This window comes from Dromaius novaehollandiae, chromosome 3 (genome assembly GCF_036370855.1).
Source record: "Dromaius novaehollandiae isolate bDroNov1 chromosome 3, bDroNov1.hap1, whole genome shotgun sequence".
Classification (NCBI taxonomy): domain Eukaryota; kingdom Metazoa; phylum Chordata; class Aves; order Casuariiformes; family Dromaiidae; genus Dromaius; species Dromaius novaehollandiae.
The window spans coordinates 127,943,748-127,960,296 of NC_088100.1; the positions used below are offsets into that span (position 1 = coordinate 127,943,748).

The 16,549-nt window shown below is 50.4% G+C and overlaps 1 protein-coding gene across 3 annotated transcripts in view; it reads left to right on the forward strand.

Annotated features, from left to right (window-relative positions):
• The window catches only part of MERTK (MER proto-oncogene, tyrosine kinase), a 28,537-nt gene extending 13,369 nt beyond the window's left edge, over positions 1-15,168 (forward strand). Inside the window, exons 7-19 of one of the 3 annotated variants that reach the window (XM_064510068.1) lie at positions 502-685; positions 1,215-1,366; positions 5,221-5,377; positions 5,872-6,025; positions 7,471-7,556; positions 7,931-8,026; positions 8,386-8,466; positions 9,303-9,395; positions 9,544-9,662; positions 11,314-11,423; positions 11,772-11,931; positions 12,330-12,466; positions 14,574-15,168. In XM_064510068.1, the coding sequence (XP_064366138.1) occupies positions 502-685; positions 1,215-1,366; positions 5,221-5,377; positions 5,872-6,025; positions 7,471-7,556; positions 7,931-8,026; positions 8,386-8,466; positions 9,303-9,395; positions 9,544-9,662; positions 11,314-11,423; positions 11,772-11,931; positions 12,330-12,466; positions 14,574-15,066 (2,022 nt within the window). In that variant the 3' untranslated portion in view covers positions 15,067-15,168. The remainder of the gene's footprint in view (positions 1-501; positions 686-1,214; positions 1,367-5,220; positions 5,378-5,871; positions 6,026-7,470; positions 7,557-7,930; positions 8,027-8,385; positions 8,467-9,302; positions 9,396-9,543; positions 9,663-11,313; positions 11,424-11,771; positions 11,932-12,329; positions 12,467-14,573) is intronic. The other 2 variants (XM_064510070.1, XM_064510069.1) reach the window with 2 other exon arrangements.
• Positions 15,169-16,549: the final 1,381 nt, after the last annotated feature.

The following is a 16,549-nucleotide window of genomic DNA, read 5'->3' on the forward strand; positions in this document are numbered from 1 at the left end:
CCTGAATATGTCTAACTCTCCTTTGAGTCAGTTTATACTCTTGGCTTCTGCAACATCTGTTGACAATACATTCTGTAGTATAATGTATGAATATATGTGTTTTATGAAAAAGGACTTGGTTTTGTTTGTTTGAAACCTGCTACCTGGTAGTTTTTTGGGGCGCTCCTTTCATTTCTTATGTCACAAGAAATGGCGATTCATCACTCCCCTTTCCGCAGCAGTCACAGTGTTACACACCTCTGCCTCGTCCCTGCTGCAGCTGTTTCTTCTCTGCGCGTTTGCGACCTAGCCCTAGGCTCTGTGAATGGCCTGCTGTTGGCTTTGCACTCAGCAGAGAGGAGGCAGCATCCAAGAACAAGGCCCTGGTGTTGTTTTGATGAAAGAGCGAGCGAGGCAGAGCTCTGGATCCTGTTTAGAGATGTGAAATTCCTGCTGTGCGTCTCAGCCTGCAGGTTATTGCTGACTAATCCCTGTTTGTGGACTGCTTTTTTTTCAATTAAGGTCAGGGAAGCTGTTCCACGAAGCAATGTCTCACTTCTGCTCTTCAACACCCCGGTGCCTCCCCATATGTATCACATCCAGCACCTGTGGCCCATGGCGGACTATAACATTAGTGTTTCCTGCAAAAACGAAGTTGGCTGGTCGGCGTTTAGCCCCTGGATAACAGCCAGTACCACTGAAGGAGGTAGGAAATGAGTAGCTAACATTGAAAAGGGCTTCCCTGCCTAAGTCATGCAGCTGGGCTTTGTGCAGGGCTGCCTGGATAAGATGCTAGTCTAGAGTCATGGGTGCTTACAAGGTGGGACATCTTCACTCTATTGACTGGAGAAAGGAAATTTACCCACAAGCAATCACATGCTGGAAATATTAAAGGCTATAGGAAATACTGTGTGCTTTCTGGTCGAGCTATGGCTCTTCTTAATGGCAACGCAAGCCCTCTAGGGAGTCATTCTTACCCTGTTCCTTGATCGTGCCATTAGGAGCCCTGCAGAGAGGGAGCAGCACGCTGAATACAACAGCCAGGCTGCTGAGGGGGGAGGCACAGCCGCTGGGAATCGCAGGGATGTGGGAGCAGGGGGACTGACTGGGAGTGGGCCTTCGTTAGACAGCAGGTTTTGATTTGCAAGAGTCATTTGTGGTCAGCCTGCGATGCCCATGAGGGCTGGACACGTCTGCCTGACTCCCTTCACCTTCTTTCTCTTTGATTCCTGCAGCTCCGACCACCCCACCACTGAACGTCACGGTGTCATTCAATGAATCCAGCTCCTCCCTGGAGACCCGATGGGTGAAACCACCCCTGGGGAGGATACATGGGGAACTGCAGGGCTATCGCATCTGGTACGGGTGCCAGGACTCCAAGGGATTGGTAAGTCACTGGGGGAACGGGGAAGAGTCACTGAAGCATAGCAAAAATCCCAGCAGGGAATGAGCAGTGAAGCCCAGTTTGATCTTGGTGCTTCCCTATATTCTTTCTGAGCCCATTTGTCTGTCATCTCGTGCTCTCATCTCAACCTCTTTGATACAAGTGGTCTCTCTAACGTATGTTTAGGGTGTGTGTAGCCCATATAATTAATGTTAGGAAGAAGGAGTTCTGCTTAAAGGAGACAAGGTGTTTGTCCACCATGGCTGCTTGCTGCTGATCACAACCTGCTTTCTCTAAAATAGAAGTGAGATGCTCTTCCTTGTGTTGAAATCCTTCGGTATTGTCTTTGGAGTGGCAGTCTGGGTTTGCTGGCATCCCTTGGCACTTTTATCAGTGGAATTAATCATAAGGCATTTGGGCGAATTTGTTCACTGAGTCATTCCCCACTCACATGGGAGTCCTCTCAGTGGAGTTGTGGATCATCATAGCTGTTGGGCAAAACAGCACGGGAGATGGGAGATGCAGCTTCCCGGCCAGGCTCTGCATGTGGTTGGAGAGCCCTTGGAACGGAGACCTCGGGACGCTCCCAGCATTGTGCAGATGTATCCAGTCACTGCCTCTGCGCTGTGGTTTGGTCATCCTCTGTCCCAAGCTGAAAGCACAGAGAGGCACTCAAGGCCTATATTCTGTGTGGAAGGAGTGACTCACACTCTTTTTTTGTAAGATGCTGCATTTTCTGTTCTCCTTTTAGGCCTCTAGAAAAGAGCATGTATAGATCCAGCACGATGAAGTCAAGGAAACAATGTTATGGTCTTGTGACTATCACGAAAAAAAAAAACGCTGACACATTTGTTGTCTCCCAAGCAATAAGTAAAAAACAAGACTTGCCCTCTGGGCAGCTATATCTTTTTCCTTTTTCTAAAGTCAAGTGTTTATACAATGAAGTTTCAACTTGGAGCCCAGGCCAAATAGCTGTTCTCATTAATGCTGGCTTTCAGGAGGCTCAGAAAAAGCCTCTGATGAGGAGCAGATTCAGATGGGAGGTAGGGGTGAAAGGGAGATTTCCTCTGGAGGGCTTTGGCTCTTTGCAGACCGGAGGTTGCAGTTGTGTTTGTTGCTGATTTATTTCATCAGCTTATGGGTTTTTTTATGGAAGGCCAAAAATGCATGTAGTGATGTCAGGCTGCAGACAGCCAGGGTCAGGGACCAACACTTCTTTTTATAAAGACCAACAGAGGATTAAGAAACAGGGGAATGGCTTTATGCCTGTGCCGTAACCTCTCTCCAGAGCACCTGTGAGCTGGCTAACCTTACTGTGGCGTTGGACACTCGAAAGCATCCTGCCAGGCTGCCTATGGTCTTTCTGCTAGAGCAGATGGACAGACGGACTGAAGCTCAAGAGCAAAGTGCCTTCTGTCAAATGAAGCTCTTCTCTCAAAAAGAAAGTTTCGGAGCTTTGTCCCTGGACAGGCTAAATATGAAATGCCAGATATTCTCTACTACTTTGGTCCTTCCTGTGCTATGGCACCAGATGGCACAAGTACAGCAAATAATACCTACCCTTCTCAGACTCCTCCCCCCAAAAATGATCAGTTTACAAATCCCACCACAATAAATATTATGAGATTCTTTATTTCTGTGTCAGCAGGGCCACCTGCAGGCCTGTTTTTCTCTGCAACCACTCAAAAAAGGATTTAAAAACTTTGAAAATTTGGTTTATTTTATTATTAAACCAGCAATTATTGTATGACCCAAGGCACCAGAGGTTGGGACTTGAAGAAATTCCTTGACTATCACAAGACTCATAAAAATCCTTAGATTTGGCAGTTTCGTTCCAGAATTGCTGTCACTGCTGAGTGACAGTGAACATAAACACAGGGACAGTGATTTTTTGCAAGGTACCAGTTGTTTGCAGGATGGCTGTGCATCCCACACCGAAGCCTGTTGTCCAACGTCTCGATAGATTGTGCGATACCAGCAGTAGTGACCGATGGGTCATCTCTCCCACCACCTGCACTTTGCTGGGGCTGGGAGTCTTACACCCTCTGGCCTGTGCCCTCAGCAGGGGAGTCTTTAGATGGCTTGAGGAGGCAGCATAGATGGGGAGAGGGTCTCATCTGCAGTCCCTTTTCACTGACCCCACTGGCTGTGTTGCAAACATTGCCGTCCTGGCATGTGCTCTCTGTGGTCTGATATCTCCATAGCTCTGTCCTCAAATAACATAGCAGAGCTGTGTGAGACATTAAAGGACCCCAGTGCATTTCTGTGGTGGCAGTGGGGAAATGGTCTCATATGCGTTTCCACCTAAGGGTACCGGGAAAGCAAAGCTATTGGGAAAGGAAGGGGAAACGAGGGTAGGAGCTGAGCCAGCAGCACATGTATCAACACAGGCAGGTTTCTCAGGACAACGTCTTCCACTAGTGTGTATGGAGCTGTGCCTGGTGCTTGTGCATGTTTCACATCCATTTCTGTGGCTCTTTTATCTGGCTGTAAACAGAAATCAGTTCCCTCTGAATGCTTATTTCCTCGTCCTTGTCCACCAGTTCTCCTCCGTTACTGTTTTGGCTTGGCCCCGAGACAGCCAAGCTCTGCTGTCCACACCAGCCTGCCAGATGTTTTGCACATCACAGAGCAGTTGCTTTGCAGCTGGGAGTCAGCGTGGAGCAGCGGCAGGCACTTTCTCAGCTGTTTGGCTGACTCACAAGAAGATCAGGAAATAACAGGGAATTTGCAAGGAAAAGAATGACTTGTATTTTTATCAAGGAAAAAAATCTGTGCTGCAGAACACACTGACATCTACAATGTTACCAAGCAGGGAGATGCACTCTAAAACTGGAAATATTATTAGCTTGACACAAAACCACAGTGAGAAAATATCTGCCCCGAGATCTGCTTTCTGTGGCACTTTAATGATCTGACCAGAAGTGCTGTGTCTAAACGCCAACAGAGGTACCCTGCAAAGGAGCGGAGGAGACGGATTTCTGCTGCCGGCAAGCATCCAACCTCTGCTGCTTTCGAGGCTTGCAAGCCTGTGCGTCTCAGCTGACCAAGCCGAATGCATTTACTGGTTGTGACAACGAAGGCTGTGGGCCAGCGTGTGCGTTCCCAGTTCTGGCTGTGTTTTGCTAGTGCTTTCCTTTTGCACTCCCCTACCGTACCAGGCAAAACACCAGCACCGCTGCGGATGGCACTCTGCCAGCAGCCGCACAGAGCACACACTGTCTCCGGACAGGGCTGGCTCTCCCCCTGCGTCAAATCCCCCATGTTACATAAGACACACCACGCAGTCCACAGAGGGACAGAGCAGCAGCGGCGTGGCGTCTTTTGTGCCAGCTTCCATAAATCTGCTTCACGCTGTCAGGCAGGAAAGATGCCTTTATTCTTGCTGTAGAAATGAAGGTTCACATCCAAGTGTTTATAGGAAATATGTATTTTCAGGGAATGGAGCTGACGCCCTGCAGAAGGGAGGGAGTTAGGAAAAGAGAAGCATTTCAAGCCTCAATGCCTTTCCTCCTTCCCTGCAAGACCACTCCTCAAGTGTTGCCTTCTTGCCTCTTTTCTGGCTAAGGCTGTCTGTCCCACTGCCGTGACAAGCAAGGAGCAATAGCAGCTGGAGGGTTAAATGGGAAACACTGCTCAAGTCCTTTCCAAATCCCATCCGGTTCTCGAAGGGCTATTATTCTCCATAAATAGCTTGCTGCTGCTGTATTTCCTCTGGGCTTGTAAAAGCAAAGTCATGCAAAACCTTAGTAAGGACACAATTCTCAGTAAATTTCGGGGTTTCTCTCCTGTTGTGCCCTTGGCTGGTAGGCTGCTCTCTCCCTCAATACAGGCTTTTCTTCTCTTCCCGTTTTCAGCAGAATGTCTCCTCTGAAGCCCACCGGAACGCCAGCATGGCCATCCTGCCTGTGGACACCACAAATGCCACGTGCTATGTGCGTGTGGCCGCCGTCTCCAAGGGGGGAGTGGGGCCTTTCAGCAACCCTGTGGAAATCTTCATCCCTGGCAGCGGTGGTGAGATGCCTGTCTCTTGCATGTGCAACGTGATTACAGGTGGAGGGATGGGTCTAGCTAGCGAGGTGCGGAGGCACGCAGCTCACCTTCTGTTTGCCCACTGGTTTGGCCATGCCTGTCTGATCAGAATCCCCCACTGCTGTCTCGCCCTGCCAATGCCATGTGGCATCCCCATGTCCCCATGTGGATGTTTTTGCCTAGGCCAAGCTATCTGGATACAGCACTAAGAATATGGGGTCTTAAGCATGCTTTGATAGCCAGAAGAAAAGTGCAGCCAGAAGAGACTTGCTCTCCCCGTGCCACTCAGCCTTGCTAAGATAAACCCACTTGCTGATGCGTGCTGTTCACAGGCTGTTTAACTCGTGCCCTCATCTCCCAAATAACCCTCTGAGTTTTATTGGGTTCGATGTCAGCCACTGAGAAGTCCTCCCCCGTTCCCAGGGCGCCGCAGACTGACTATCTCTCCCCATCTCTGTTATGGGATGTTTTCTCAGGGTTAATAACCTCAGCTCCCTCTTCGACTGCAGCCTCCAGGAATGCAGACTCCTTTATCATAGCCCTGGGCTTTATCTGTGGGACGGTTTCCGTTGGGCTGATCCTCTGCTTGTCTGTGGTCATCCAGAAAAGATGCATGGAGACGAAGTACGGGTAAGCCAAAGGGAAAACAATCTGTGGTTGTGCTCGAAGCTGGGCAGGTCACAAATGCCAGGCAGGGGCATTTTGCTTGCATCTGGCACTGCACGTAGGGAGAAGGCTTCTGCCTCCAGGACCGGTGTCATTCCTGCAGACAGCCTTGTGTGCGCCAGTGGTGAGGGGATGAGTATGGTTTTAGTGTGTGGTACTTCCCTTTCCTCCTTAGCCCAGCAGTTCACCTTTCACTCACTATTCTTATTTTTAAAGGGAAGTGGACTTGTGCAACTGGGTATAGGAGGAGTGCTCTTGACATTTTGACACAGTGATGAGAGAGCAGAGATGTATAATATCCTCTGCGTTGTGACCTTGAGAAACCCCTCCTGCCTCATCGAACACCAAACCTTTCCTGGTCCAATGCCTGAGTGTGACGATCCTCAGTCCATCCAGGGGCACACTTGTCCCCACTCTCAGCCTCCTCCAGGCAGAGAGACTGCCCGCTGGACTGCACTTAATAGTGTTTTTAATAACGTAAATAAAGGACTGTTTTCTACTATAGTGAGCCAACAGTACTTCCTCACCCTTGTGCCTTTCTAAGTGGCATTCATCTGCCCTGTGCTATTGTTTGTGGCAAATAATTGTGGTGTTCGTAGCTTTTCTTATAATCAGGATGATTTTGATGTCCAATGCCAAGTGGGAATTTAATTAATTCCTTTGTAAGAGCATCATTTCAGTAAGGGAGTATATTGAGCTGGATAAGGAATCACACCTACTTTGATCTCCCAAGGCTTCACCCCTGATCCCAGTTTGGAAACTGGTTGTATGTCAGGATCCCTCTTCTAACTGGTGTAACATAACTGAAATCTCTCCCTCCTTGCAATGCTTGTTCCCTGGAAGGTCTTGAACAGCCAATGTGTTTTCCTTCTCCAGAGCTGGACCTCTGCATGGTCTCACATCAGAGATGTTGCACAGCGTCTTCCAGCAGCATGCACACAGCTGTTTCAGGGCTGTGGTGTAGAGCTCCCTTTGGTTTCTTTTTGGCTAAAATCATACTGGCCCCATGTGCTAATGCAGAGCCTTGAAAGTTTGGAGTTGTGTATCACACAAGCAAACAGATCGCTTTAGGAAGTGATTGGTCTGGGCACCATATTCCTACCAGTGCAGACTGCTGTGTGATTAGGAAATGAGTATCCCATTTCCTCCCAAAAATACCTCTGTGACTAACTCCTTTATAGATCAGCCGTGTTTATCAAGTGGCTGTTTTGATCAGACATTGTAAGCAATGTCACTGATCCAGTAAGAGGGAAATGAAAGAGATTAGGGCAAACGTGTATTTCCTCCTTTACTGTGGATTTCATTGGTAACAGCGCAGTCACCCACCCCTGCAGCTGCGGCACTGTCTTCCTTGAATAGATGAGAAAAAGCCCTACGTGGCCCAGCACGTTCTGTTTCTGTCCCGCCAGGAATGCTTTCAGCAGAAGTGATTCAGAGCTGGCAGTGAACTACACGGCTAAGAAGTCCTACTGTCGCAGAGCTGTTGAACTTACATGTAAGTGTTTTTTGTTCCTCTCCACTGCCGAGGAGGTGACAGAGGATATCTCAGCAGGGTCAACAGAACAAGCCAGCAGAAATGTGTGTATCCAGGTACAGGCATGATCCCTCCAGCTTCTCATGTGTCTGCCAAGCTGGGCTTTCTTGCCTGGTCAGCCATGAAACTTTTATGCTCCATCTCTGGCTGAACAGCCCTTGGGCATCAGCAGAGGCTTGGCTGCAGCAAAACTGAAGTCCTGGCCCTTGACCATCTTCCCCCGTTCATACCATGCAGCACCCGGTGTGTTTAGTCACAGGCTCATTGTAAACGGTTATCTCAGGTCCGCAGTCTGTGCTGGGGGTGAACTGAGCTCCTGCTCCCTTCTCTTACAGTGGGCAGCCTGGGCGTCAGCACCGAGCTCCAGCAGAAGCTGCAGGATGTTGTCATTGACAGAAATGCCCTCAACCTGGGGAAAATCCTGGGAGAAGGTGAGCGATGGTGCTTTCAGGACTGGAGGGCCAGGGATGGACATGAGGCTGAGCCGATGTGGTATGGAGTGTAACTGTTGCTTCCATGTACCCTTCCCTGCATCATTCTCCAACTCCAGACCCAGGGGATGTGGAAGAGGTGGTAGGTCAAGATGACCAAGCGCTAGGCTGAGAACTACCCAGACGCCTGGGTTTGTGTCCTCATGCTGCCACTGATGAGAGACAAACCGCCCCCAGGTAGCCTTTGGGGGATGAGGTCTCCGTCTTGCAGCCTGTCAGATCTTTGAGGATATAGTGATGTCCCGAAAGGTGGTGCTTTGGGGTGTGGGTAAAATGTTTGCTTCTTTCCCGTGCTGCAGGGGAGTTTGGGTCAGTGATGGAGGGACGTCTCAGCCAGCCCGAAGGCACTGTGCAGAAGGTGGCTGTGAAGACCATGAAGCGTAAGTTGTGCTGGCCTTGAAACGCTTAACAGTTTCTTCCAGTGGGTGCCAGAGCTCCCCGTCTGGTGCTCTTTTACCCTAGACCATGTAGCACTTAATGGGGTCATCAAAAACATGTGAGAGATCCTTGCTCTGAGCTCCCACAGCATCCGCCATTCTTCCTTTCCTTCTCTGTGAGATTCAAACCTCTGGGCCTCATGGCTCAGTGGAGTCACTGGACAAATGTTGCATGCTCTCTCTCTCTCTCTGCATCCTCCATCTCACAGCTCCTGGTGCCAGCCAGAGAGAGATGAAACCAGGGCAGGTGTTTTGAGTAGATGCTGAGCAGCAGAGGAGAAAGCACAGCTTTCCCAGCATGTGGGAAGAGGTGTGTGGGTTGTCATATGCCCTTTTCCAGATGGTGGTCAAGGCTGAGGTTTTTGCTTGTTTCCCACAAAAGCCTTGCTGGAAAAGGACACTCATGTCTTTTGGCCAAGATTATCTTGAAGCATCGAGAGGTGGCAGGACTCATCTCCTGCTAGATGAGAGACTCCTGTTTTTTGGGGGTCCCTAATCAAATCTAACCTTTTCCTCACACCACAGCCTCTGTACCCCCTGGGCCTGGTGCTACTGCATGAATGGGACAGGGCTGCTCCCTGCTTCTTCATGCTGAATAAACCCAGTGCTGGTGCAAACCTCTGGATTGAGGTCTGCCCCAGTCTGTCTCTGTCATCCTGGTGTTCCCTTTCCTCCAGCCCTACATGGGAGATGTGCTGGAGCAAAGGGCGATGGCAGCAGTGGTTTAGGTTGTTAAAGCTTTCTGTGTTTTAAACCTCCTCCTTTCCTGTGCTTTCCAGTGGATAACTTTTCCCAAAGGGAGATAGAAGAGTTCCTCAGCGAAGCAGCGTGCATGAAGGATTTCGACCACCCCAATGTCATCAAGCTCTTAGGTACAGACTATTGCTCCCTGCCTTCTCGCTGAGATGGGCTTCCTTGTTTTGGGCTAGGGAGCCAGGCTGGGGAATGCTCAGGTCTCATGTATCTGTGGGAGCAGGGTGGTGCCTTTGCACACAGGGCTCTGAAAACTGTGTTTTCCAGGTGTGTGCATCGAGCTGAGCTCTCAGCAGGTCCCCAAACCCATGGTGATTCTCCCATTCATGAAGTATGGCGACCTGCACAGCTTCCTGCTTCGCTCACGGCTGGAGATGGCCCCCCAGGTAATGAATGCAGGGAGCAGAGAGCCCTGCGTCTGGGAGGAGCGAGGTGGGACCGTGTTTCTTTTGGGGACAATAGGCAAAACCTGCCTCTGTTTTTTGAGAACATAGAGGACTTGGTTGCAGTCCTGCTTCCTGCCTTTGTCAGATGACGATGGTGGAATCTGGTTGGCACAAAAGCCTGTGGGATTCTTGCCCCAGAGTTCACCAGGGCTGAACTATTTCTGTTATCTGCTTCAGCTGAGAAACTGAAGCCTTTCAGATACAGAGAGGACTTGGCACACACAGCCATAGTCGTAGAAAAAATTAGCTTGGAGGGGACATCTGGAGTTTTCTGGTCCAACCTCTTGCTCAGAAAAGGCCAATTTCAAAGGTAGATCAAGTTGCTCAGGGCTTGTCTAGTCTAGTCAAGTTTTGAATATCTCCAAGGACGGAGACCCCACAGCCTCTCTGGGCTCCTGGAACCTCTCTCATTTCCAATGTTTGACCACCTTGAGGGGTAAATATTTTTTCCTAATACCTAAAGAAAATTTCCCTTGTTCCACCCTGTGTCAGTTGTCCTTCATTCTTCCACTGTGCACCTCTGAGAATTGTTTAGCTCTGTCTTCTCTGTAACTCCCTGGCAGGTAGTTGGAGACAGCAGTGAGATCTCTCCTTTGCCTTCCCTTCTCCAGGCTGAACAAGCCCAGCTGTCTCAGCCTCTCCCTGTACACCACGTGGTCTCCTCTGCACTCGCTCCAACATGCTGATGTTTTTCTTATACTGAGGCGCCCCAAACCAGTGTCCACATGTGGCCTCACCAAGGCCAACTAAAGAGGAAGAACTGCTTCCCTCAACCTGACGGCTGCACTCTTGCTAGTGCAGCTTATTACAAGATTGGTCTTTGTTGATGCAAAGGTGCTCTGCTGAATCATGGTCAACTTGCTCTACATCAGGACCCTGGGGTCCTTTTCTGTAGAGCTTTTTCCAAAAATATGTGGTATTACAGCAGCTGGAGGGAAAGGCAAGGAGGAAAAATATCTAGTTGCAGGCTACATCCAAAAAATCTGAAAGGAGGAAACAGAGGTGTGATGGGCATACACTGTTAAAACAGACCACAGCAATGCGTGGTTTGCCAGGACAGGCTCTTCTGCTGGCAGGACAGCCTGGCAGACGGTGTGTGGTGTTGTTTCTAAAACAACTGTCCCAGCATGTGCAGCGCCTGCAGGTTCATGATTCAATAAATCCTGTGGTCTGAGGCTGTTAGCCCAGCAGGGATGACGGAGTCCACAGTGGCTACTGTTGTGGGCTCCTTGTATTCTCCCGGAATAGCTAAACCAGTGGGAGTTCAGCCAGTAGCCCTGAACAGGGAAGTGTTTCAGATAAGACAACATCTGTCAGAGCCTGGGGGAAGCCAAACGCTCTTGTGCCTTGCAGTTCTGCAGCAGTCAGCATGGCCTGAGCACTGTCAGTCTTTCTGCGGAAAGGGCGAGTGTCCCTTTCTTTTAAGGAAGGACGATGCACACTGTCCCTGCTCCAGTCTCAGCCCTCTGAGGCCCTGGTTACCTCGCTGAGTGCTCGAGTTGAACTGGGGTATTCTTTTAAGATGGTCACCTGCCCTGTTGTGTCCTTCCCAAAAGCCTTGCGTGTTCTAACCAGCGTGCTCCCTTCCCAGTTTGTGCCCCTGCAGACGTTGCTGAAGTTCATGGTTGATATCGCCCTGGGGATGGAGTATTTGAGCAGTCGGCATTTTCTCCACAGGGATTTGGCAGCTCGAAACTGCATGTGAGTTTGTTTTCCTCCTTTTCGTCGTGGATAGACGAACAACAGTGGAGACCCTGTGGTTTTATACCACTTGGAATGAACATTCAGCTTGGGTTTCCTTAAATAAAACCTCCCTTAGCCTTGAGAGACATGGAAAAATAACTCAGTCTGAGGTTTCTAATTCAGAATTTGGTTTGTCAAACTTTTTCTTTTTTGTTGTCTTTTTTTAAGCTGTAGAAAGCAGTAAGAGGGAGAGAGAGTCACGTACAGTGTGTTCCGAGGGCTAGCCTGTTGGAGGCATGCACATCAGTCTTTTTGTTTGCCGACTTTGCTTCTCCAGGGCTTTCTGACACGATTTCTGCCTGACAGGTTACGGGATGACATGACGGTGTGCGTGGCAGACTTCGGTTTGTCTAAGAAGATTTACAGCGGCGATTACTATCGTCAGGGCCGAATAGCAAAAATGCCAGTGAAGTGGATTGCAATAGAGTCTCTGGCCGACCGCGTCTACACCACCAAGAGCGACGTGGTAGGTAAACACAGTTGGTCGTGCAAAAACCAGGGATCAATAGTTGGAGGACTGATCCTGAGGGTCGCTGGGCTGAGTTGTGTACGTTTGCAGCAGTCCGTTAAGGTTGTTTGTGTACCCTATAAATGCAAAGCTGGAGGAACAGGAGGGTGTCCGTAATAACACGCGCTGACCTTTCGTTGCCTGCACAATATCCTGGAATAGGTTTACTGAGTGGGCTGCTGGGCTATTCTGTACCACTGCTTATTTCCAAATTTGGGTAAGGCAGGGTTGGAGACACAACTATTAGCATTGTGCAAAAGCCCAGTGGACATTAGGAAATGACCTTTCCCGATGAAAAGACTCATTCATTGCTCCTGGAAATGTCCCTTCAGCATGCTTTGCCTTTGTTCTTGCAGTGGGCATTTGGCGTTACCATGTGGGAGATAGCAACGCGAGGCATGACGCCGTATCCAGGAGTGCAGAACCATGAGATCTATGAGTACCTCTTCCATGGGCACCGGCTCAAAAAGCCTGACGACTGCTTAGATGAGCTGTGAGTATTTCTCTCTACTTCTGCCTCCAGACTGCAGTGCAGCCTGTTTGCTCGCTGGCCGGTTGTGGACTTAACCTGTGTATTGCTTATCCTTGGCTGAGGTGGTTTTTCTGGGGTATTACTCATCGTGATCTTCCCTTTGCGGTTCTCGGTTCTTAATGTCCTTTTTTGTAAGGACACAACAACTAACTCACGTTGTGGATTTGTGGCTTAGCACCATGTTTGGCTGAAAAGCCCCTAAAGCTGTGCCTGATGGTGCAATTAAAGAGCGTGCCTTTATGCCATATTCCCAGCTGTTGCAAGCCTCTCTCTCTAAATGGAATAAGACAAGCCTGTACCAGAGCGGGGATTACCTTCTATTTCACCCTAGAAGGGTTCTCCCTTGATTTCTCTGGCAGTCCCCAAAACAAAAGTTGTTAAAGAATGAATCTGTAAAATGGCAGGGACTTAACCTTCTCTTCTTTGTGTGGTTGACAGGCAGAGGGCTTACAGGAGCACACAGGTGGATGCTCAAAAGAAAGCTGACCAGAATAACAGTTTGGGTCAAATTTTAAATGAAAGCATCACAGAAAGAGAAAGTTCAAAACCTTTAGAAATTTTCATAATCTCTTGAGTTTTGAATGGCCTAATAAGAGCCAGATCCCAGAGCAGAGCAGAATATAACCCAGGGATAAAAAAGAAAAGCATCTTTCTAATTCCAAGCAAACTGTTGCACAGAAATCCCAATGAAAATCCTCAAAGAAAGCAATGCGTTTGCAGGGTTTTCACAGAGGGCTGTTGCGGCATGGTGGCATGGGGTGGTGGGAAGTGTCAGAGATCACCTAGCTTGGTCCTAGGCTGTGAAGATAGGAGCAGTTCGCCATTTGTGGTGAAGGGATCAGACTTTTTTTTCCCCCACAAAGATAGTATATATTTTAGCCAAAAGGTCTTGGCTGGCAATGCTGTTCTCTACCCCGTAAGTTGCACTGGGTCCTTCTGTTCCTAAAATCAGCAAATCTGGAGAAGGGAAATGGCCACATTAGAAACCTCAAAACGTCTGTGTTAGAAGGGAAATGGCCACGTTAGAAACCTCAAAACGTCTGTGTTTCTCAGCGGATGAGAGAGGGCTCTCGTTTAAAGTTGGCTGAGCTGCTGTAGTCCATGGGTTATTCTTGAGTGCCATTACAGCTGAAAATGTTTAAACTGCCCCGTGGCCAAGAGCTGCAAACAGATAACTGTTAAATTAGCAAAGTCGGTAGGAGTTGCACAACGATGCTGCAAAGGTCCCTATCCAGGACAGTAGCCAAAAGCCTGCAATCCCACACAAAAGAGTGCACTTGTCATAGGCTTGAGGTCCTTCCTCCTTCGTAGCCACTCGCCTGACCTAAGAGCGCAGGGCAGACCTCCAAGGCAGGCACGGCACGTGGTGCGTGCCAGCACAGCCCACGGGGAGAGGCTTGCAGCCGTGTCCTGCAGCTCTCGCCCTCTCTCTTTGCACAGATGTAACACGTCTGCTACGTGAACCACGTGCAAAGCTCGGCTCTCCCAGGGGACTGCTGGCAAGCAATTACACTCAAGCCCTGGAGCTTGGGTGTTTGAAAGGCCTTTCCTTGAAGTAAGCAGCAAACAGACCTTTTATTGGATCCAGCCTGCTGGATGGCAGACGAGGCGGTGCACGTCCAAGCAGTTAAATGCTTTCAAAGGGGTGCTGCGAGTTTCCAGGTTGCCCTGACGTCCCAAATGAGAGTGGGCATCTGCAGAAAAAGCAAGAGATTGACTCAGTTCCCCGGAGCAGAAGCTCGTGGGATGTTCCTAGCGAACAGCTCCTGCAGGGCTGCAGCTTGCTGCGTCTCCTGGCCAGTCAGTAAGTGTCAGGCACTATGAGGAACTTCAGCAGCTGATCAGAGCTGCTTGGGCCGATAGTCCTGTAATTGGGCAACTGGCTGTTTGTGGTGATAGACCAGCCTAAGAGGAGGAGTTGGTTTTGCTTTGTTTTAATGCATGGTAGCTCAGGGCTTCACCAGTTTTCAGCTGTCTGCAAGAAGCAGAGAAACCATCACACGTACATCCCATAGCACAGCACCTGGTAGTATCCTCCATGATACCAGCTTCTTCTGCCACTTTTCAGGTACGAAATAATGTCTGCGTGCTGGAGAGCTGACCCCGCCGACCGACCGACGTTCTCGCAGCTGAAGGTTCATCTGGAGAAGCTGCTGGAAAGCATGCCCACCGCGAGGGGGTCCAGGGATGTCATCTACATTAACACGAGCCTGCTGGAGGAGAGCCCGGACTCCACCCAGGACTCGGGGTTCCCGCAGGCGGACTCTGATTTGGACGCTGCGGACATTGCCGAGCCCTGCTGCTCCCAGGTGGAGACAGCGCTGGTGGCCGTGGATGTCCACAACGATGAACGATGGGGGGTGAGGTACGTCCTCAAGGGCACCAGCGAGGAGCAGCTCGGCAGCCCCGTGGAGGAGCCTTACGTACCGCTGCTGCCCGATGCGGCAGCCCCCGCGGGCCCGGCGTGGTCCGAGGCGAGCACCTTGCCCGCGGGCAGCTCGCTCGCACAGGCGCTGCCGCACGCCGACGGCTGCGTGGAGGATGCTGAAGTGCTGCTGTGAGACAAGAGGCCTCTGAGAAGGGGGATGGAAATCAGCCTAGTGAGAAAGTTTCTAGTGAGAAAGACAGAGATGTTATATTTTAATAAACAACGGTCTGTTTTATTTCTTCTTGCTTTATTACTTTCATATTGGAAGATGCCCCTTCCCAGGAGCTGGTTTTTGGGTTGAAGTTATGAGGTTTTGTTCTTGGTTTGTAATTAAATGCTAGAACTGTTTTTTCTGTGTATGGGAGGCTTCTGGTATTTAAACTCTCGGGGCTCACGTGTCAGAGGCAGCCACTCTTCCCCCACAGTGGTGGAGACAGAGCGAAGGCAGGGGCTACCCGGTGTGGAGGTGTGAGGGGAAACAGCTGTGCTTGCAGGTCCCCCCGGCGCCAGGAGAAGATCCAGCTAGGAGAAAGCCCAGCCTGCTTTTCGGAGTGCACTTCGGCTGAGGACACAGGCTCGTGGTGACTTGGGGAGGTTTGGGCTCTGCCTCCCCCCGGCCTCGAGCGGGAGTCCTGCATGGGACAGCTCGCAGGGCTGCGTCATCCCCAGGCAGACTGACGGCTCGGTGTCATGGGAATGCCGGGACCGGGGAGGGCACCAGGCCAGCTGGAACTGGGCAGAGCTGTTTTCTGGTTAAAGCTGTGGCTGCTCCTTCAGCCGCTGCAGCTTAGAGCAGGCTACAGTGGAGAGATGGCTTTTTGGGTTAGCAGCACATGGTTTTGCAAGCGTGACCAGCCTTGGTGGTACATTTTCCCTTGGGCTGCAGCGGACAACTGCCTTGTGCCTGCACCCAGATCTGGGTGGGAGCCACGGAGCCAGCCTTGAGTGTCTGTCTTCTCCCTGTTCCAGCATTCGTTATCACTGGCATTCCCCTTTCCTGGAAGTTCAGAATCAGCCTGCTCCAATTTCGAAGGAAAAATAGTGACACTTTGGGGTATCCCAGAGAGGGAGGTGAAAGGGAGGGTGTGATTCCAGAGCAGGGAGCGTTGCTTATTCGGAAACTGCAAAGTTCCCGGTTCACGCTTGGTTCAATGGGGAGTTACAGGATCTCTGCCTAAGTGGAGAGCTGGGGGTCAAGGTCCTGCCTTCCCCCACAGTTTGGTGGCTCCACCAGCCCCACGGGCCGTCACACAGCACAGCCACCGCGGGAAGGGCTGGCAGGCCCCACGGGATGAAAAAGGAGGGGAGCTCGTTCAGCATGGAGGCAGAAGGAGCCCGGTCCCAGGAGGTGCATCGTCAGCCACGCGGTTCCCCTTTCGACAGGAGTTTCATCTGTGAGATGTTCTTGTTTCATTCCAGAAGGCGTGTGATGGCTTGGCTCTTCTGAGCAGCCTGGGGCTCATATTCCTCTTCTGTTTTGGGGGATTTCCGCTTTTCCCATCGCATGGGCTGCTCTACGGCAACCCACTGCAGGGCGGAGGGATGTCTTAGCCTTTTGCCCCCCATGCTCTGCACGGGCGGTTAATCAGCCCCGAACATCAGGGCAGCCGATTTGT